The 21,948-nt window shown below is 58.5% G+C and overlaps 1 protein-coding gene across 18 annotated transcripts in view; it reads right to left on the bottom strand.

The window, feature by feature from the left end:
• Positions 1-21,948, bottom strand: part of BIN1 (bridging integrator 1) — a 60,561-nt gene that overhangs the window by 30,236 nt on the left and 8,377 nt on the right. Inside the window, exon 1 of one of the 18 annotated variants that reach the window (XM_037988120.2) lies at positions 4,042-4,274. The exons of 15 other annotated variants lie outside the window; for them this stretch is intronic. In XM_037988120.2, coding sequence (XP_037844048.1) covers positions 4,042-4,053 — 12 coding nt within the window. In that variant the 5' untranslated portion in view covers positions 4,054-4,274. Of the gene's footprint in view, positions 1-4,041; positions 4,275-21,948 lie in introns of those variants that run through there. 2 more of the 18 variants (XM_007964623.3, XM_007964626.3) reach the window with 2 other exon arrangements.

Genomic DNA, 21,948 nt, shown 5'->3' with positions numbered 1-21,948 from the left:
GGAAGACCAGGACGGCGGTGGGACACACCTGTTCGCAGCCCGGGAGGCATCTCCATCATGGCAGCAGAAAGGCCAACACTGACGTCTCGGCAGGGGCCTCTCCCAGGGAGTGGGCAAGGCCTCACAAGAACCAGAAGGAAACGGCGGTGGGGGTGTGAGTGGAAAGCGAAGGGAGAAAAAGGTGGGCCCAGGAGCAGAGGGGAGCCCCAGGAGCAAGAGGCCAGCCCAGCAGCTGCCGAGGCCAGCAGGCCTGCAGACATACCCTCCCTTCCAAGACCCAGAGCCAGCCCATGCTGCCAGGAACATCAGCTTTGCCTGCCCAGGGTCCAGGCCAGGGTTCCGGACCAAGGGATGCCTGGTACCAGGACAGAGCCAGGACCCTTCCCACGCTGCTCACCCTTTCAAGGCCTATGCTGCCCGCTGCACTTCCCCCGCCCAGTCCAGGAGCCTTGGCAAGGCCAGCTGCTCTTGGCCATCTCTCACCAAGCACCTGCTCTGTGCCTGGCCTTGGGCACCTTGGCTGGTGCAGCAGAGAGGAATGAGATGTGGGTCTCTGTCTTGACATGAGGGAACACTTAAGGCTGTGGGACCCTGGGGTGGAGATCTCATCTAGCCTGGGCAGTCAGTGGGACTTCCTGGAGTGGGTGGCAGCTCAGACAGAGGGGAGAGGTTGCAACAAAGGTAAGGAGACCACAGAGATGGAGCATCTTACTGGGGGGTTTTGAATTGCTCAAGGTGACTAGAGGTCACAGAGGATGGTGTGGGAAGGTGAGAGTGGCAGCAGGGGGCAGGTGGGCACCAGGAGGCAGCCACCGATGATGCTGTTCTACGGCGGTCAAGACACAGCCCATCGGGCAAGTGCAGCCGGATGCCAAGGGCTAACACTGGGATGAGAGAAAAACCAAAACAAAACCCACATGAGCAAGAAAATGGACACTACACAACTCACAGGCTCCCCACTGCCGCCCCTCCCTAGCAGCCACATCCAGAAGGGACCGTCCAGAAGGTGGGCTGAGCTGGGGAAGTGCCTCACCCGGCTCAGCACAGACCTTGGGTGGGCGACTCAGCCCCTCTGCTCAGGCGCCCGCCCCACAACATCCCCCCATTGAAAGACAGGACTAGACCACCAGATGGAAAAGAATTCCCAGAAGTCTACCAGAGCCACCAGAGAGAGCCAGAAGCTCCCAGAAACAGGGCAGGGGCTGGCCAGCTCCCAAGGCAGGAGCACCAGGCAGGACACCCCTCCACGCCCTGCTCTCCCTCTCCCCAGGAAGACAGACACTCAGCCAGCAAACATCCCCAGTCTACTCCACCCACACTGGCCCCAGGACTCCCAAGGTGTGCAGAGACAGACACACTCTCGACCCAGTTCCCAAACACTGCTGTGTGCTCTGCACCGACAGCTGGAGAACCGGGGAGATTCTCCAGCCCAGGTGAGACTCCAGCCATCAGTGAGAAGACCCTTGGGAAAAGGGACAGCTACTCTCTGAGCCTCAATCTACAAAATGAAGTGAACACTGGCACCCTCATCAAGGATCACAAAGATCATGTCAATGAAGTGCAGAGCAGTACCTGGCCCATGATATTCAAGAAATGGCAAATTCTTGAAAGGCCTGCAGAGCAGCCTTCACACAGCTGGGGGACGGGCCTGACTGACACCACCAGCCCTCACACCGGGTCCAGGCTGATGGCATCCCAAGATGCGAGACAGAAGTCACAGATGCACACGCTCTACCTGCACGTGGCAAACTCCTACGCATCCTTCAAAACCTTACTTCGGTGACATCAGTGTGAACTGTCCCTGATCTCTCCTTCCCTCCAAACACTCTGTACCACTCAGAGCCTGGGACCCTCCTCACTGCTATGTGATGTGCCTGTGCACCTCGATCCCTTACCCTGAAGGAAGAGCTTGAGGTCAGGGACAGTGTTCCAGTCACACCCACACAGGGCTAAGCACAGGACAGACACAAGGCTGCTGCTCATCTGAGCTGTGGGCTTTGAGGGCAGAGACACGACCCTAAACAAAACACCCTTCGTCTCAGTCTCAGGCTCCTCCCAGGCAAAATGGAAGGGTAATGTACAGAAAGCCCTCAGCCCTGAGGGGTGGAGGGCGTGATAGCGTGACAGCACAGAAGCCTGAGGCTGAGCCGGTCTCCCCACTCTGCAGGACCTCAGGCTGCTGAAGCTCTCGGTGCTCCAGTGCCCCTACCTTGGAAATGGGAGGAACAACAAGGCCGCAGCATGGCCGAGGCCCAGGAAGGACTGATGGGCGAGGCTGGCCTTGACCACATGCCATCCTCACTGCACATACCCTCATTTCATCCATGAGGGATGTGGCCTGGGGTCCCCATCCTCAAGGAGCTCCTGGTGTGGCTACCACAGGGAAAAACAAGCTGGGCACCCCCTGCCCTAGAACAGGAGCTGGCACAAGGCCGTGAGGCTTGGGACACAGATCTCCCACCCCATCCGTTCCACACGTGGTTAGTGGGGCCTCCCCTGTGCTGAGCTCACAGGCAGACCACTGAGGGACATAGGGGACTCCAGGTGTCCAAGTGGGGCTGGCCCAGCAGCGACTCAGGAAAACTGGGCAGGACAGTTGTGCTGGGTTTTGAAGGATGAGCAGGAGTTGGGTGAGGAGGAGGGCCTGGCGGCACAGGCCAGGATTTGCACTCTGTCCAGGGTTACTGGGGAGGGCACCTTAGTCAGTTCCACCTACACTCATCACACACTTATCAGGCACACTCGCTCTGGGATAAACAAAGGGGAGCCTTTGATAACTTGGTAGAGGACGGGACACACAGAAGCCCAGGAAGCAGAGGCAGTCACAGAGCCAACAGCCCCAGGAGCCTTATCAGTGCCACGCCCAGTCACCTCCTATCAAAGCTTCCTCTCACCACCAAGGTCAGATGTGAGTGGAGCTAAAGTGCCTTGGAGGGGACACCCCAGGGCAGGGCGGGGCGGGGGAGGTGGCAGGAATGACAAAGTGTGGCCCCGTGGCCAGCTCCAGAACCTCCTCCTGCAAACATCCACAGGGTTCAGCCTCGCTGAGCCTCGGCTGTGGAAGGCAACCAGCCCAAGGCTCCTCCCTAGAAAGGCTGGGAGGTTCACTGAGTTGGCACCGTGCCTCTGGCGCCAGGGCCCACAGGGGCTCAGTGGGAGCGTCCCGTGGGCGGGGGCCCCTCCCCAGCCATTCGCCAAGGCCTTTTTCATGGCCCAGTGAGAGGGCAGAAGGCCCTGGCATCAGCCACTCCCTGTGGGTACAGGGAGTCCTGCCACCCTCACAACAGCCCCCGTGTGGCAGGCAAGGCCCTGACCCACAGCATGAGTCATGGGGCACAGTCAGTGCACGGCCACCGAACCCAGAGGGAGGAAGGGCGCCCAGGCCTGTCTTGTTTGAGCCAGGAGCAGCTCACCACGTACAGCACCCACCCACCATGCATGCACTTCAAGTCACCAGGGCCGCCTCCTCAGAAGGGAAGTGTCCTCATCTCCATGTGACAGATGGCAGGTGAGCACAAACAAATCAGGACACAGCCTGACACCGTCCAGGCAGGAGGGGCCGGGAGTTCCAGCCGCCACAGTGAGGAGGGCTGGGTCTTCGGGCTCACCCGGCTGGGCCCCAGCAGCCCCTCCTGGGGTCTCTGATCCCTCCGTCAGCCCCAAAGACCAGTGGGACCCCGGCACTTGTGGGACACATACCCACAGTCTGAATGGCATAGCCCAGGGCAGGGATAAGCACTTCCCTGGGCCATGAGAAGGACCAGCCCAGGGGCCCGGGAGGAAAGCGCAAGGGAGGAGGGGTGAGGGCCGCATTCCCAGCCACTCTGGTCCTGGCCAGGGCCAGGCAGAAAGCTAGGGGCTCCTCCACCAGCCAGCGGCACCCCTCGTCCCTGCTGCGGCTGGAGGCATCTCAGTGGCTGCAGAGTTCCCAACACCCCACCCCAGCCACACACATGGAAGGGGGGCCTCATCCAGCAAATCTCCCTCCCAGGCACCCACCCCCCAGCTGCTGAGACCCCAGAAAATGCATAAGGCCCTCACCTTCCGCATCATCTCCTCCCCACTCGCCTGCACAGGAAGGGCGGGCTGAGTAGTGAGCCCCGTCTGGCCCCTTCCTCCCAGCAGAGCCTGCGGTTAGGGGCCACAGGCACAGGATGCACACCCTCCTGCCCTGGCGTTCACACCGAGGCTCCCCAGGCAAGCAGACACAGACAGAGGACGGGAGGGCGGGCAGGGGGAAGGCCACTGTCAGACACCCGGCCAGGCTTTCCCTGGGCCCAGTCCCAAGGGAAACACCCCAAGAGGCGAAAGGGAGGGCCCCTAGAACAGGACAAAGGCGATACTTCCCCCAACCCCCGCCCCCCACCTCTGGGTCCAGGCTCGCTCCCTGATTCCCGGGGGCTGTCCCTCTGTCAATCTCTCCTCGCCCCTCCTCCTCACCCTCTCCCACACACAGCTCGGGTCAGCCAAGCTGGGGAGCTGTGGCTGATGACACAGGGCTGGTCTTGGGGGTCTTTCTGCCCTGGTGCTCCAGGGGCCCCTGCAGGGGATACAGAGGGCAGGACGGCCAGCTGAAGGTTTCCCTGGTCACAAGCTCTGAGGTCTTGCAGGGACTCAGCTGGAGATGCCAGAGACATCGCAGGCCAAGTCTGCACCGAGACCAGGGTTGGTATGGGCAAGCCGTGGTGGGCACCCAGGCACGGGAAGGGATACAAGGTCCTCCACCTCCCCTCTCCTGCCCCAAGAGGCTGCCTGCTGTCTGGCACATCAGGCTGGGGTGGCAGTGGTGAAAGGGGTACAAGGGGCAGAGGGAGCCAGTCTGAGGACAGTCCTGTAGACCCCATAGTCACCTAGTTCCCCAGCACATAACCCTACTCCAAGCCCATCTCTCAAATGCGAGCTGCCCCTGCATCCAGACACACGGGACCCCGTCTCCCGGCTCTGCTCACACCTCCCCATCCCCACTCTGACAGTGGAGCCGCCTAAGCCTGCCCCACACCTCCAGTTGGAGGGTCTCGGTGGCCTCCAACAATCTAGGCGCCATGCAGGAGGCCGCAGCAGCCCCAGCGAGAGAGCAGAGGGAGGAAAAGAGGTTCTCAGCCCACCACTCACCTCCACATCTCATGTGAACCTCCCACCTCCTTATTTGCAAAGTATAAACCTCAAAGAATGTAGAGAGGATACTATAGGGACTAGCATCTACCCTTCGCCCAGATTCACCAATCAACTGTTACCACTTGGCCACATTCATTTGCTTTTTTCTTTCTTTCCTTTTCATTATTTATTTATTTATTTATTTATTTATTTATTTATTTTTGCTTTTCTCTTTTCTTGCTATGTTGCCCAAGCTAGAGTACGTGGCTCAATCACGACTCACAGCAGCCTAGACTTCCTGGGTTTAAACGATCTACCCATCTCAGCGTCCCAAGTAGCTGGGACTACAGGCCACTGCGCCTAGCTAGTATTTTTAGTTTTTGTAGAGACAGGACCTCACTATGTTGCCCAGGCTAGTCTCGAACTCCTAGCCTCAAGTGATCCTCCCGCCTCAGCCCCCACAAAGTGCTGGGATTGCAGGTACGAGCCACCGCGCCCAGTCACTCTTCTCTCTATATAAACAGTTCCTGCATTTGTATATTTGCCCAGCCAACAGAAGGTAAGCAGCGGAACGGTCACTGGGATGACCTTCACTCCAGAATACTTCACCCAGATTTCCTAAGAACAAAAACATGCTCTGAAATGCCCATGATACCATGAGCACCCCCAGTACGTCCAATATGTATTTTAAAATACCATCTAACACACGGTCCACATTCAAATATCCTTGGGTGTCCCCCAAATGCTCTTTGTGTCTGGGTCTAGGATCCAACTGTGGCTCACATATTGCTTCTGATTATTGGGTCTCTTGTTCCTTGAGTCCACAATATTCCCCGTATGCCTATTTATCAATGTTATCCTTTTTTATTTTTTTCTTTCGCGATACTGGTATCTTTTTAAGAGTGCAAACCAGTCGCCTAGAGAATGCCCCACACTCTGGATCCACCTGATTGTTTCCTTGTGAGGAAGTTCAGGTTAATCGCTGCTTTGGCGAGAGTCCTGCAGAGGGAGGCTGAGCCTTCCGACCACACTGCAGCTGTCTTAAGCTCCACCGCTGGGCCTGAGTCGTGTTTGCCGGGTCTCTTGGAAAGAAAGGTCACTTTTCTCTTAGTCATCTGCAGGGCAATCACGGTCACTGTGGCAAGGCAAAAAGTTGTTGAACTTTTTGCACACTGCCTTTACTATCCATCATTCTTTGCTGTTCAGTGTGAGGTCTGTGGGCAGCTGCATCACAGTCTTCCGAGAGCCTGGGGGAGAGGAAAAGCTGCAGACCTGCTGAACCAGAGTGTTCCCTTTAACACGTCCCTCTGGCGCAGTGAAGTCTGAGAAGCACTGCAATATCATCTTGGCTGGAACCCACTGTTACCCAATCTCCTCCACGTGACCCGGCATTCCACAAAGACGAGCTTCCCCTAGTCTTGCCTTTGCGAGGAGGGCGGTGAGGATATCGTGAGTCCTTCGTTGTGCGTTCATTATTCATTCTGATGCTCATACGTCCCAAGTGCAACCAGTGGGAGGTTTCGGACACGTCCTCATTCGTCCGCGGGCACTTCCTTACTTTCTGGCACTAGCAGATGCTCCAGGCTCAGCCTGCACTGTCCCTGCCCTAGCCCTGGAATCAGCCATTACTCCAAGGAGCCCCGATTTCCTTTACTGGAGAGGCCTGCTCATCGCTCTTAGGCATTTCAGCTTTCCATCGTGCTCAGAGCCGCAGATTATTACCCCTACTTTAGAGATAAGAAAGGAAAGGCTGAGGCACTAAAGGATTTGGTGCTGCAGCTAAGCAGCAGCAGAGAACAGATTCTGTGGCTTGTGGTGGCGGCGAACAAGCATCATCACTCAGGTCTGTCTGCTTCAAGAAGTGGGAAAGGAGACAGACCACGGCGTAGCAGCTGCCCTCTGAGTCCACCGCAGTGTTCCTTCGGAGGCCACACTGCCTGTGGGCTGTGGCACCTGCCCCAGGCTGGTGATGGCACAAGGGGCAGTTTCCTGGTCTCAGCCAGCCCAGGGAAACTCTCTCCCTCCTCAGAACCCAGTGAAGTCACATGTACAGAGGTGTCGGCAGCTCTGCCACTTCAGAGCAGCAGTGCTTAACCCAGAAGCTAGCACTCTCCTGGTGATGACTGAGGCCTTGTTCTCCCCACCCGCCCCCCACCCATCCCTGCCAGAGCTGCTGCTGCACCCTCAGGCTGGGAGGGGAGGGCACCCAGACCTGCAGCCAAGGACAGAGGGGCTAGAAGGAGGGTCCCAGACTCCCTGAGAAAGCTACAGGCAGCTGGACCCCTTGCAGCAGCCCCAGCTATGCCTGCAAAGGGGAGAAGTGGCCCAGGTCCCTGCTGAGGAGCACAGCCCGGGGCACTGGGAAGTGAGTCCCAGGAAGCAAGCCCAGAACACACAGCACACTTCTGAGTGGCTAGCCACCCTTCAGGCTATGCCTTCCAACTTCTCAAAGGCACCACTATACATAAGTGCATTCCATTAGGAAGCCAGAATGCTCCCCGGCCCTCAGAGCCCCACACAGCAAAGCAAGCTCGGCCGTGTACACGCAGCAGGCGCCCCAGCGTGAGATGACGCCCACACACGCTCACGCACACCCTCCCTGGCACAGCCACCTGTTCACAGCCCTCCAGTCGCTCCTGGGCACAGTAGGAAGGTGGGGGAACCACGAAGAAGCAAGAGGCAGAGGGAGGCCGGGGAGAGCCCGTAACGAGGAAGGAGCCGGAAAGAAAACCAGAGATGGGGAAACCAAGAGCGAGCCCAGGGCAGCAAGATGCACCCCCACCAGGAAGGGCCCAGCACCTCTGGGGGAATGGGGTCCTCCCCCTCAGCTCACACTCTCAGGGCTGCTCCGAAAGGGGGACCTGAGCCAGGCCTCAGCCCCCTTCCCTGGCTCCTCTGTGCCCCCGTACCTGGGGCCTTCATGTCCCCCGGGCTGGATATGAGGTGGTGGCAGGAGGGGCTGGCTTTGGGGACAGGCGTCTGTCAACTTACCTTCCCTTGAGGGAGATGCTGCCAGCTCGGTTCTCACTCCAGAGAGGACCCCTTCCCCATTCCTTCCCTACGGAGCCCAGTTGAGGGCCCCACATGTGCCCCTCCAGGTAAGCTCCACAAAGCTCGCAGCGCAAAGCGTGACCACCAGGTAATCTCTCCTCCAAGGATTCACCTTGGGACGCCCACCACCCTCGAACCCCCTCCGCGTTGGGCTCATATCCCTAGGCCACCCTGAGGTGGCAACTCTTGGTCCCGTTTTATAGATGAAGAAACCGAGGGTCAGGGCGGTCACTCAGCTAAAGAACAGTAGAGCCAGGATGCCACACCTGATCAATTCCAAAGCCCAGACTCAACTTTTGACTCCCAAACTGGGGCACACAGACCCTGGGGGGAGCGGGTGGTATGTCTGGAGCTTGCTGAAGAAGATTCACACTCCATCTTGCTTTGATTCAAAGATTGAACTGGTAAAGAAAACACTTTTGTGACATAACAAACATAGACAGTTGGTGGATTAGAATGCAAAGCTGACAAAGATTTTCGCTATGAAATACAAAACCAGGAAGACATTCCTCCCAGGAAGGCCTGGCCTTGCCCCAACATGTTGATCCATCTTTTTTTTTAGACAGAGTCTTGCTCTGTTGCCCAGGCTGGAGTGCAGTGGTACCATCTCGGCTCACCACAACCTCCGCCTCCCGGATTCAAGCGATTCTCCTGCCTCGGCCTCCAGAGTAGCTGGGACTACAGGTGCACGTCACCACGCCTGGCTAATTTTTGTATTTTTAGTAGAGATGGGGGTGTCACCGTGCTGGCCAGGCTGGTTTCGAACTCCTGACCTCGTGATCCGCCCACCTCGACCTCCCAAAGTGCTGGGATTACAGGCATGAGCCACCGCGCCCAGCCAGTGATCCATCTTTTTCACAAGTCCCTGACCCCCAGGAAGCCCCTGGCCTCGCCCCCACGTGGCGATCCACCTTTTTGACAAGCCCCCATGCTCCGTCCCCTGACACCCGTCCACAAAGACTCATCTCGCTTTTCCGTGGTGGCCTGCTCAGAACGGCTGACTGAGGAAGCTGCCTGGCCTCTCTCGGGAGGCTGTCACTCTAAAATCATCATCTCCTTCCTCTTTTTGGTGATTTTCCCTTTCCTTTGTGAAATACTGGTGAGAGCAAAAAGTGGTGCTGGGTTTTCTCTTTTACATCCTTAACTGACAATAAAAACTTGACCAATTACGTCAGCCCTACAACAATGCCTTGCTGGTCAAAAACGAAAACCCAGAGAGCCCTCCCAGCCCGGCTGGCCCCTGGAAGTCCTTTCTGCATGAGAGCCGGCAGCCCGGGCCTGCCCCTGAGAAAGATGGGGAGGGGAGGGGAAGTGGCAGGGCCTCCTCCTCCACACTCATCTCTGCAGCTGGAAGCGAAGGTTCTCGCCCCAGAGGAGTGTCCAGTTGACTCCAGGCCAGGAAGGCCCCCTCCCCGTCCTCTCTTTCATCCCTCTCAGGGTGCCTGAAATTCCAGCTGCTTCTGTAGATAAGCCTGTGGCCTGCAGCCAGGATGGTGCCACGTGGACCCCAGAGGAAGCCAGGGTGGGCTGTGGTGGCCTGGGGAGCCCAGAGCAGAGCACACAGCACGAGTGGAGGCAGCAGGGGCCAGAGTCAGGTCGGGAGGGGGCTGGGGTGAGCACACTCAGAGTGACCAGTGGGGCTGGACCAGCCAAGGGCAGTGCAGGACGGATGGCAGAGCAGGAGCCGCTCATCCAAAGACCACGTGTGCTCAAAATCCCACCAGGGGAGGCAGGCGTTTCACAGTGAGGAAACCGAGACTCCCATGTCAGTAAGCAATGAGCTACAATCCACACGCCGCCCACCGGTCCCAAGCCCATGGCTTTTATCAGCCACCCCACCACCTTCCACTCAGGAGGGCTGGAGGACCCCCTGAATCATGACTGGCTCCCCTCCCCTCGGGACCATCCACCAAGCTGAGTCCATTCTTAGCCATCAGCAGAACCAGGTGTCCACCAGCAAATAGAGGATTTTCTAGAAGGGTTAGGCCCACCCAGACCACCATCGAGCACCCAGGCCTCCCCCTCCAGCTTCTTCCCCACCCAGCCACCAGCCCCTCCACTGTGAGGAGTCCCACCCCGGAGCTGGGACGTGGCCTCTCGGCTGTGGAGGCTGGTGGCTGCGGTGGTCACACTGTGGGTGAGCTGGCCAGATGCAGGAGGGATCTTCTGACAACTCAGTTCCTTGAGAGCAGGACAGGCGCAGAACCAGGGCCTCCCCTGCCAACTCCCACCCAAAGACGAAGGCGGCTTCCCCTTCTGCACTCTGACCTCACAACAGGCATTTAGAGACTCAGCAACGTGCCCTGGTAGCCGTGTGCCTGGCCCTGCTCTATGGGGAGCCACGCAAGGTCTGTGCCCTGGAGGAGCCAGCGCTCTAGGAGGGAGGCAATGTTGAAAGGTGCCGTGAGCCTCCCAACAAAAATGCAGCGGGGGGTGGTGTGGTGGTTCCCATCTGTAATCCCAGCGCTGTGGGAGGCTGAGGGGGCAGATCGCCCAAGGTCAGGAGTTCCAGATCAGCCTGGGTAACATAGTGAGATCCCACTCCCACCAAAAATAGTTTTAAATTAGCTGAGTGTGATGGCGTGCATCTATAGTCCTAGCTACTGGGGAGGCTAGGGCAGGAGGATGGCTTGAGTTCAGGAGTTCAAAAAATGCAGTGATCCAGGACCACACCACTGCACTCCAGCCAGGACAACAGAGCAAGACCCTAGCTCTTAAAAAAAAAAAAAGGCAGCCGGGCGCGGTGGCTCACGCCTGTAATCCCAGCACTTTGGGAGGCCGAGGCGGGCGGATCACAAGGTCAGGAGATCGAGACCACGGTGAAACCCCGTCTCTACTAAAAATACAAAAAAAATTAGCCGGGCGCAGTTGTGGGCGCCTGTAGTCCCAGCTACTTGGGAGGCTGAGCCAGGAGAATGGCGGGAACCCAGGAGGCGGAGCTTGCAGTGAGCCGAGATCGCGCCACTGTACTCCAGCCTGGGCGACAGAGCGAGACTCCGTCTCAAAAAAAAAAAAAGAAAAAAAAAAAAAAAAAAAAAAAAGGCAGCAGAGCACTACAGGGCTGGGGGTGAGGGGAGAGGGCGGCTGCTGTTAGGAAGGAACTCGGGGAAGTGACAGCTGAGCAGAGACCTGAGGAAGGAGCGAGACATCAGGCCGGAAAGGAAGAAGGAAGAAGGTAGAGCTCACCGGGCCGAGGACGCAGTGAGTGCAAAGGCCCTGAGATGGACGGGGGGGACGCCACAGCCGGTGTGCAAAGCCGGTGTGGCTGAGAGTGGCAGGGGGCAGGGAGGACCAGGAGGCCCCGAAGCACCAGGTGCCAGGCTTCATGCTGAGCCCTTGGGCATGAGTCCATAGCCTCATGGTGGACCCTCCATAACCTCATGAAGGAAATACTATTATATGCTCACTTTGCAGGTGAGGAAGCTGAGGCACAGCCTAACCGACTCCCCAGGGCCACGCAGCCAGACCCAGGATCCCAACCACAGGCCTGGGTCCAGCGGTGAGGAGCTTTAACTGCTGCATATGCAGCCTCGGCCGCCAGGACTACGGAGGCCCCTGGAAGACTCTGGCCCTTAAAACCCAGCATGGAACGTGGAACCCTGGAAAGCTCTGAGCCAAGCCTTGATTTTGCAGCCTGCAAAGCTCCCAGGCTGCCACATGTGCAGATTTCAGGAGCACAGTGGGCAGGGCGCCTGTTCAGAAGCTGACTGCACTGACCCAGGTGGGACGCAAGGACACTCTGTGACCTGAGCTATGAGAGGGAAGGGGGGTCATCACCCCAGATGGGGACATGTGTTGGGGTAACAGCTGGGGTTCACAGTGAGTTTGCAGTGCCCAGAGATGTCCAGGAGGAAGGTGGGTACACAATGGCCAGGAATGCTGGAGTGAACTGGACACACCCCACTGTCAGGTTTCTATCACGCCCCGGCCCCACCCACCTGCCCTTCAATCCCTCCCACTGCCCACTCTGGCTGACCAGCTCAAGGCGTTTAGTCTGGGCAGCTGGCCAGGGACCCCTTCTGGTAGGAGACGCTGCTGGGGCAGGAGGTGCAGGGAGCAGGCCCAGGCTGTGCAGCCCCGGGCAGGTAAGCTCAACTCCCTGACCTACTGGGTCTCATCACTTAGTCAGAGCCAAGAACTCCCTCAAGGGTGTTTAAGGGTGAAGTATGATCATGTAGGTACGAGGGTCCTGCAGAGCCACTGGCACTGGATTCCCCCCATCCCCCCCACCCAGGGCTGAAAGTTCCTGCAGTCTTCCCACCCTAGCCCCCAATGCCCTACTCCCCCCACCCCCAGCCCACATAAGCCTTCCCCGAACCTGCCGCCCGGTGCACCTGCTCCTGCGGCTCACAGTCCACTGCAGCATGGCCAGTTCCTTGGAACAGCGCATACCAGCCACCCACCTTCCTCTCTCCAATCAAGCTCCCCTCTGCAACCTCCTTGCCTGCAGCTCTGCAGGGACCCTGCAAGCCACCCCGTTACCCTGGGCCCCTTCGGGAAAAGGGTAAACCAATAAAAGGCCCCATGGAAATCAACCAAACAGCTGAAGATCATGGCCATCCCAGCAACACCAGCCTGGTGCAACCCACTGTGTGGCCACATGAGGAGCTCTGATGGGCCTTGCCACTATTCCACATCCCAGTGCCACCCCCACAGGCCGGCAGCAAGGGCATGGCCACGGGGCGTCAGTGACACAGGGCGACCCTCCACCACTTCAGTTGTACTGGGTGGGGCTCGCTGAGGACAGCCTGTCTCCACAGGCACGCACCCCACCCTTGGCCCCAGCCCTCCGCCCACCTGTCCCTCCACACAAGTGTGGGTGCTATTCTCAGCCCGGCTCCAGGACGCTGGCCATAAACACAGGGTGGAATCTGCTTCTCCAGCCCACCCGCCTCCCACCCTCATCACCTGCTTCCTGAGCTCAGTCGGGGAACAGCCTGTGCTGGGGAGGAGCAGAGCACCAGCCCAGCCCCAGCCAGGACACAGCTGTGGGTGGGGGGCGGTGACAGCTCCCAGCAACCAGGGCAGGGGAGGGGGAAGGTCTGGCCAGCGCCCACCCGCCTTGGGGCCAAGTGAAGGTCTGAGCTGGGTGGGAGGGCAACCGACCATGGGTCACACACACTCCCATAGTCTTCATTAGGAAACTCTGCCTCCCTAGCAATGCCAGACTATGCTGGCCCTTCACATCACCTCCTCCAGGCAGCCTTCCCCGACTCCACTCCAGGAACAGGGGCTGACTTATTCTTCTGGATGCCTTCAGGTTCTTACACGTCTGTTCCTGTCTGAGAAGCTCAACCTAAACATGCAACCAGGCTATTCATTCATTCCTAAATCAAAGTCCTCGGTTTCTACATCTATGACACTGGAACTAGTAAATGGCGCCTACGGGAGATATGTGTTTATCTCAAACACATCATAGGTATAACTTCAAACAGTACTGTTGTCAGTTCTGCTATTCAAAGGAGTGAATGCCCAGAGTCAGCTTTAGGTAGCGCCCACCCAGAAGTGCCCACTGAGGCGCCAACAGGCACCCCATGCAACATAGTACTGAGGAGGGCTGCCCTCACCCCAGCCCCAGGGCACTCTCAGGCCTTCCTCTGCTCAGTGCTGTTCTAGGGGCTTCTCTGCCTCAGCCTGGCCTGTCCAGCATGCCCTGCCGCTCCACACAAGTGTGGGTGCTGTTCTCAGCCACAGGGGTTCCCCCTCTTTGCAGATGCAAAAACGAAAGCCAAGGCTGGCAGGCTCTGAGTCCCAGAGAAGAGGAGGATGGACCTACTTCGGGTCCAAGGCTGTTTCCACTGTATTTGCCCCCAGAAGTAGGAAGCCAAGGCTGGAGGAAAGTTGGGAAGGAACCAGAAGGGGATGAGGTGTTTGATCAACAGGTAATCAGATCAAGAATAAGGGCTGGCTGACCGGGCGTGGTGGTTCATGGCTATCTATAATCCCAGCACTTTGAGAGGCCAAGGTAGGAGGACTGATTGAGGCCAGGAGTTCAAGACCAACCTGGGCAACATAAGGAGACCCCATTTCTACAAAAAAGAATTTTTTTTTAAATTAGCCAGGTGTGATGGCATGCACCTGTGGTCCCAGATACCTAGGAGGCTGAAGCAGGAGAATCGCTTGAGCCTAGGAGTTGGAGGCTGCAGCAAGCTATGATGGTGCCGTTACACTCAGCCTGGGTGACAGAGCAAGATCCCGTCTCAGAAAAACAACAAAAGAATAGGGGCTGGTGGGTGGGGGGAATGGAACAGAGAGCCAGAGAGAACAAGAACATGTGGAGGGAGTCACGTGGCTACCCCTGCCCTACCCCATGGCCCCTGCCTTTAGCCCTGCCCCCAGCCTTGCCCCTTCCCCAGGCTCTTGGCCCAGCTCTCCGCCTGGCCTCTACCCCCATGCCACCCTCCACCACACTCCTGCCTCCGCCCCTACCCCCGTCCCTGCCCCTGCCCCTGCCCCAGGCCCTGGCAGGTAGAATGAACATTCAGGGGAGCAGAGAGGCTCCGGGCTTCCTCCCCCAACCCTGCCCATCCTGTGCTGTGTGGTAAGAAGGAGCAGAATGAGATAAATGTGAAGGGCTAGAGGGACATGGATGTGGGGGACAAAGGCACTGCGCCCTCCCCACCCGATGCAGGACGTCAGCGCACAGTGGGACAGAAGTGGACATGGCCCAGCCCCACCCTAATGGACTGTGTGACTTCAGCAGGTGCCAACCCTCTCTGGGCATAATCCAGGTCCCACTGACCTTAGAGGGAGGTCACAGGAGCAACGGGGCCCAGAGGGGCTGACAGCTGCTCAGCGGGCTGCCCCGTGTGGGAGGCAGCGGTGCTCACTGCAGGCCTGAACACCTGCCCGCAGTTCTTGGCACCACCAGGCTCAGCGCTGAGGCCGGCCACCAGCTCAGGGCCATGCTGCAAGGGGCAGCAAGGGCCTCCCACTGACCCGCAGCCCGGGCAGGTCACCACCCTTCCAGATGATGCGCCCTGCAGTCTCAGTCATCATCCAGAAAGGTCCCCAGAGTGTGCCCAGGTCCCCTCACTAACACATCCAGGCCTCCTCCAACACAGTGCAGTGCGCTTGGGAAGGGGAGGCAGGGACCCCATGCAGGAGAGAGGACAGAAGTCCCAGAAGCCACAGCCCACGCCTGCACTCCCTGTGCCCGCAGGGAAGAGGAGCTCCTCCCGCACTGTCCCCTCCTCCCCAGGGCCTTCTCCACCAACAGCAGCACAGTTCAACAGTAAGGGGCTGAGCAGACAGACAGAGGGGCCACTCCCTCTAAATAAAAAAGAAAAAAGACCCCAGGAGGGAGCCAAAGGAGTGGGGCGCAGCCTGGGGGCCGCCCACAGATGCGAGGTCAGCCCCCGGCCAACCCCACGCTAGGGCTGTCCACATAGAGAGGGGTCAGGGCGGCAGGGCTAAAGGGGAAGTGGGGGGGGTTACAGTATCACCTGGGGCCTGGCCCCCACAAGGCCCTATCGGGGCTCAGAACGCAGCACCCCATAGTGTGGTGCTGTGGCTGGCCACAGACTCTGAACAGAGGGCACGCGAAAGGCCTCAGAGGCAAGCTCTCCGTGACCTTCTCCCGCCCTTCTGTCTCTCCCCTCTCCTTTTCCCTGCCCAGGTGAGTCATCAAAACTGGAATTTTTCTTTCCCAAGGTGAAGCATAAAGACCAAAACCCCTTTTCTCCAAAGCCAGCCATGAAACCCAGAAAGTTCGCTCTCTCCCACTCCCTTCACCCCTGAAGACCCTCATTCCACAGGGGTCCTGCACGCCATGTGGGAGAAAGGCACACAACACAGAGAGGCCAGAAAGAAGCCAAGCCGACAGGCCTTGCTGGGTTCCCCTCGGACTGTCACCATGAGGTCACACCCTTTGTCCCATCACATGTCTACACGGCTGTCCATTCCTCACCAACTCATGCCTGAAAACCGACAGTTCTCTCTGGGTCCTTGATCTTCACTGTTGAAGGCCCCCGAGTCATGTAAAATGTTGATTAAGGAAATGTGATGCTTTTCACTTGGAAACCTGTCTTTCGTTCTAGTGGTGTCAGCTGTAGCCCTTATGATGGGTGAAGAAGATATCACACGTTTCCGCCCCTGCCTCTGTCTCTAAACAATCCCCTCCCCTTCCTTCCTTCCCAAGGCCTCAAGTCCTACCATCTGGATCCTGAACTAGGCCTGGACTCCCTGGACTCGCCTCAGACGGGACGACCCTAGAGCATACACACGGAGGGCATGGGTGCAGCTGGACACCCCCCACTGGCCTAAGGCTCTGCTCCCCACCCTGGAGCAGGGCTAGTCCACGAGCCGGCACCCTGACCTTCAGGGTCCTCGTGTGTGAAATGGAGACACCTGTTCTCCCATTTAATCCTCATGACAACCCTCCCACGCAGGACATTATCCCACCTCACAAAAGAGGACATTGAAGCTTGGAAGGGGAGTAACTTGTCCAAGGTCAAAGCACTTAGGAAGAGCAGAGCTGGGATTTGAACCCAGGGCTCTGAGACTTGAAAGTCATATTCTTTCCACCTTGCTGCATTGTGTAAGGTGCTTTGCAAAGCCTTATACAAAGGCTTTTATCCTCCGAAGCCTCACACGCCAATTTTACTTGGCACTGTGTGCCTACTATGTGCCAGAAGCCAGGAACACAGGCACAATGGGTCCAGCCTCCCCCTTCAGGATCGAGTCCAGCAGGCAGGGCTGTTAGCCCATTTTATGGAAGTCAAAAGGAGATGAGTAGGGAGAGCAGGAGCAGGAACCTGGGCGCTCCTGCTCCCTGCTAGCCAGGAGGCCAGTGCAACCTGGGAGCTACAGGTCCCTCTCTCCCTGCATGGCTCAGGCACACAGTCTGAGTACTGGAACGGCGCTGAGCCGACTGCAGACTGTGGGGGAGGCCTGCCTAGCCTCTCGCAGCACAGCAGGCAGGGTGACCCGCAAGTGCAGTGGCACAAAGCCGGACGCTGGCATCAGGTTCCGTCCTTGCTGTGAGCAGGGCTCCCACAGTGCTGACTCAGCTCCCCCGGCCCAGCCCTGCAGCCCACACCCATTCCTCAGGGAGGCTTCTGAAGTCGGCCCAGGCCAGACCAGCCCAGGATCAACAGACCCTGCCCACCCGGGTGGTGTTGCCCCCAATGCCCTCAGGAAAGGACCCCCTCAGATGGGACCTCCTCCAGGCCCATGTTCACCAGACCAGGAGGACAGGGTGGGCGGGTCCACTTGGGGAAGGCGGTGACATTCTAGCTCCGCCAGGCTGCCTTCCAGGACAGGCTGCTTCACCGAGTCCTTGCAGGGAGAGGGGGACACAAATAAATAAACTCCTGGCTTGGTTCATATTTCAGAAAAAGAACAATATTTGGGTCCTGTCCCAGGTTCAGCAAATGCATCCAATTAATTGTGGATTCTGTTTCTCAGTTTAGAACAAGAGTCAGCTATTCCTCGTCCTGGGGTCCCCTCCCAAGCCACTGACATCCCCCAGGATCCCTGCAACTCTTTCTTCGTGGGCGTCTCAGGAGCACAGTCAGGCCAGCTTCATTCAAATCTGATCCTCCCAGGTCCTGGGATTCCGGCGGGAACCCGGGTCCCCTGCACCATGCCTCCCTGGCGGGGTCACTGGTAGATCCCAGGAGTGTGGAAATCCCAAAGTGAGGGGCCCGGCTCTGTGGGTTCACCTTCCCTCTGGTGTGCCAGCCTCCTGGAGTCACCCAGGAGCCCCACTCCACCCCCAAGCATATGCCAGGTGTTCCCCAACAACGGCAGCCCCCACACTGACTTGCATTTGAAGACAACAAAGACATCTGCACCTTAACAGTCCCTTCCAAGCTCCTCTTACCACCTCCTTCCCACTCCCTGGACTCGGGGATGGGGGTGGCAGCGCCTGGGAACGGCCAACCCGGGAGGGAGGGAATCCCAGAGTACCGCGCCCACTCCCCACTCTCCAGCCTCTGTTCTCACCTGCCAGATGGGGCCGTAGTTTGGTCCCACCTACCTCACAGGGCACAGAGAGAAACAAATGGAAAGCGGCGGGTGTGACAGTTCCTAGTAAATTACATAATGCAACAGAGGTGCAATGGCTCTGCCCCCCGAACCTTCCAGACCCAGCCGGACCCAGCAGGAACGCAGCTGCTGCCATTCTCACTTACAGGAGTCGGGAGTTCACCTTGTTTTGCTGAGAGAGGAGTCTCCCACTTCCCGGTTCCCAGGTGGGTACACTGAGGCTCAGTGGCCCACCTGGAGCCTGTGGTCTTCCGCTACACAGCAGGTTCCTCCAGTGAGTGAGTGAGTGAGTGAGTGAGTGAGTGAGTGAGTGAGTGAATGGATAAATGATGGCAGACCCTCACCTCCACCCCAGCTCCGTGCCCCTCATCTGGCCCCCTCCAACCTCGGCCCCGCCTGCAATCTTTTGCCCTCTCCTCCCCATTCCATCAGGCTCTAGTCAAAGGACAGCCGACTTCTGTCCTGGAGAGGTGAGACCATCCGCTCCCGATTTAGCTTTTTCAGCCTCTGCAGGTGGTGGGGAGAGAATGGCGGGGAAGCTCACTGAAGTTCACTTTCAAGACACCTGTCCTGAGCACAGACAACAAGCTCAAAACACAAAAGCCAGAACGACACCTGTGGGCTGTCATGAGATGCTCCCTGGGAAAGAGCGTTTGCATCACCCACCAGGGAGGGCAGAGCTCTGTGCTTCCCCCAGACCCTCCACCAAGCCGTGGGCAAGTGACTTGCCCAGCGCCACAGCAGGGGAGCGGACCCAAGGGGATGAATTCCTTCCTCCCTGCATCCTAACTTTCCTCTTCCCCTTTCTCTCATTCAGCGTCTCCCCTCCCTTTGCCCATCTGCCCATGGTCCCAGGCAGGGTCCAGCTCCGAGCTCCATCCACCTCATCACCTGCATCTGGACCCTGACACGGAATTAGACAGCTCAGGCCACTTCAGGTCAGAGAAAAAAGGGGAGCTGCCACGGGCCAGAGGGATAGGAGGCCAAAGACCCCAGGCCTCTCTGTGCCAGAAGGGCCCCAGCTTGCCCTGGACTGTCATCTTGGCCGCAGCCCCAGGGAGACGGCGAGCTGAGCAAAGGTCCAAAGAAAGTAGCAGCAGCTGTTGGAAAAAAGGGCTGGGCTGGCAAAGGCTCTCCTGGCACCCACTCCTGCCAGCCCTGCGGTTCCAACAAAGCTTCTCCAGCCACGGGCCTGGTGGAAACCCCTCACTGCCAGTCACTGCCCCCATCTCCATCCACACAACAGAGATGGCGGCGTCATTCACGTTACTGCGCCCACTCCCCACTCGGGGGTCTATCCTGGAGCCAGGGCTCCCCACAGCTGCCAGGACCACTCCTCTAAGGCCCCTTCCCAGCTCTGACCCAGCTCTGGAAGCAAAAGGACCCCCATGGCCATCCCAATGGCCTGGCCACACAGGGCTGTGCATACACGCGTGCCCTAAAAAGGGTGAGCAGATCCACTGATGGACCTCCCAGCCGCCAGCCCTCCAGGCCCAGCAGCGTCAGCCCTCCTGGTGTCACCCTGGGCTGTGCAGCAGGTGGAGACGCAGGCACGCATGAGACAGGGCAGGTACAGGAAGTTTTCTACCTGCCCTTCCAGCGACAGATGTCATCTGGCCCCTGTATCCCCAGCCCTAACAGGGGTGGACTCCAGGCCCAAGCCCTGCCCCAGACCCTGGGCACAGCTGGATTCTAATCTGGCCCAGGCCACTCCTTCTGGAGACTCCAGGCTCATCCCCTCACCCGCAACCCAGGACAATTAAGACACAGTCCTTTGCTGAGGCCAGACTAGGAGATAGAAGAACAGTTCAGGCAACACGTGAGGAGGGAAGCTGAAGAGCCCAGGGCAGAGCCTGCCTCTCCCAGGGGCCCCAGACTATGGCCCAGGCCCAGCCTCTGCCCATCTTCTCAGACTCAGGCCCTGAATGGGCCCTGACAAGCACTGTTCCCACTGCCATCTGAGCATCTCTCCCCACGTTACCACCTGCCTCCTTTGCCCTCCGAACTTGGCTCAGGTTCCACCTCCTCCAAGGAGACTTCCCTGATTGCCACGGCCTGATGGAAAGCCCCTCAGCCTCCAGTGCCCTCCCCAACCCACAGTCCCGGGATGGGTGCTGTGTGCAAGGCTGGGAGCTCCTGAGAGCAGGGACCCACAGTGGGCAGGCCACAGACAACAGAATGACTAAGGGTATAAATCCGAAGCCATCGCAGCCTCTACCCAAGTGATCTGAGGCTCCTCGGGGGACTTCATTCAGAGTAAGAAGTTGACCCACAGGCCGGGCGCGGTGGCTCAAGCCTGTAATCCCAGCACTTTGGGAGGCCAAGACGGGCGGATCATGAGGTCAGGAGATCGAGACCATCCTGGCGAACATGGTGAAACCCCGTCTCTACTAAAAAAATACAAAAAACTAGCCGGGCGACGTGGCGGGCGCCTGTAGTCCCAGCTACTCGGGAGGCTGAGGCAGGAGAATGGCGTGAACCCGGGAGGCAGAGCTTGCAGTGAGCTGAGATCCGGCCACTGCACTCCAGCCTGGGCAGCAGAGCGAGACTCTGTCTCAAAAAAAAAAAAAAAAAAAAAAAAAGAAGTTGACCCACAAAACAAGGACCATATTTCAGGAGCTAGCGGGGATGCCCCAGGGTCTCTGAGGATGGGGAGGCCTGCAGGGAACGGAAGGCCTGAGCTCCATGGACCCCGGTAGTGAGAAATCCTTCCCCGGCCCCCAACCCAGTCCTGTGGCAGTTGCTGCAGCCGCCCACTCACTCCTCGTAACAATCCAGGCTCGGCACCCAACACTGCGGCCCTCACACTGCAGAGGGGAGATGTCTGCAGATTGGAGGCAGCAGTAGGGGCTGGGCATAGTATGGGGTCATAAATGCCCTCTCCCAGGGGCACCACAGGACAGTCCTCAGTGCCCCAAGGCCACTGTGTCCCTAGGCTCCAAGGCCCAACCGCCCCACCCCCACGCCCCATGCTGTTCCTGTGACCCCAATCCCACCCCACCTGCTGTTGCACTTGGGATCTGGGTCATGACTGGGGCTGAAGGTGCAGGCCGAGGAAGCAGACGGAAGAGGCTTTGCAAAAAGCCAGCAAAATGTACCCAAGGGCAGCAGCTCTCACAGTGACGTCTGGGTCCAGCAAATCACACTGAACCGCCAGTCAGCACTACCCAGTACTGCTGTCACCTGAAAGCTTTCTCTTACAGGACAGCCCCCTGCAGAGGGCCGAGGCCAAGCCCTATTTGGCCTCTGGCCTAAAATCAGGCAGGACTCCTCGGCTGGGCCCGGGACAATCACAAGAACGCCATTCCTGGGCACCAAGTGCTACAGCCACTGGCTCGGGTTAGGCCCCACCACAGCCCTGAGCAGCTGACCACGGCTGCTTTACCACAGGAGAGTGTGATGAGAAGCGATCCTGGGTCCCTCCAGGGCGGGGTGGGATCTGTACCCACTAGCCTAGCCCCAACCTAAATCCTGCAGACACAGCATCCCCCCCCAACCCTGCACCCTCAAACCCAGGGAGCCTCCAGGACCTCTGCCAGCCATCAGTGCTGTCTCCCCACTGCCTGAAGAATCCATGCAGCCACGTGTGCAACAAGTATGCACCTACTGAGAGCCAAGTTGAGGGGATAAGATGCCTTGGTGACCACAGGAGCCAGAAACACACGGGCCTGCCTGGGTCAGGAAGCAAAGCAAAGTGCCCAGAGCATGGGATTCCCCCCAGGAAATCTTTCCAGGGTGCGTGTGTGTGTGTGGTGGGGGGCAGGGTCAGCAGCATGGTTCTTTCCTCTCCAGGAACATTAAAAAACAAAGAGT

Source organism: Chlorocebus sabaeus, chromosome 10 (assembly GCF_047675955.1).
Source record: "Chlorocebus sabaeus isolate Y175 chromosome 10, mChlSab1.0.hap1, whole genome shotgun sequence".
NCBI lineage: Eukaryota > Metazoa > Chordata > Mammalia > Primates > Cercopithecidae > Chlorocebus > Chlorocebus sabaeus.
The sequence above is the reverse complement of the archived record's forward strand: the minus strand, read 5'-3'. Positions and strand labels throughout refer to the sequence as shown.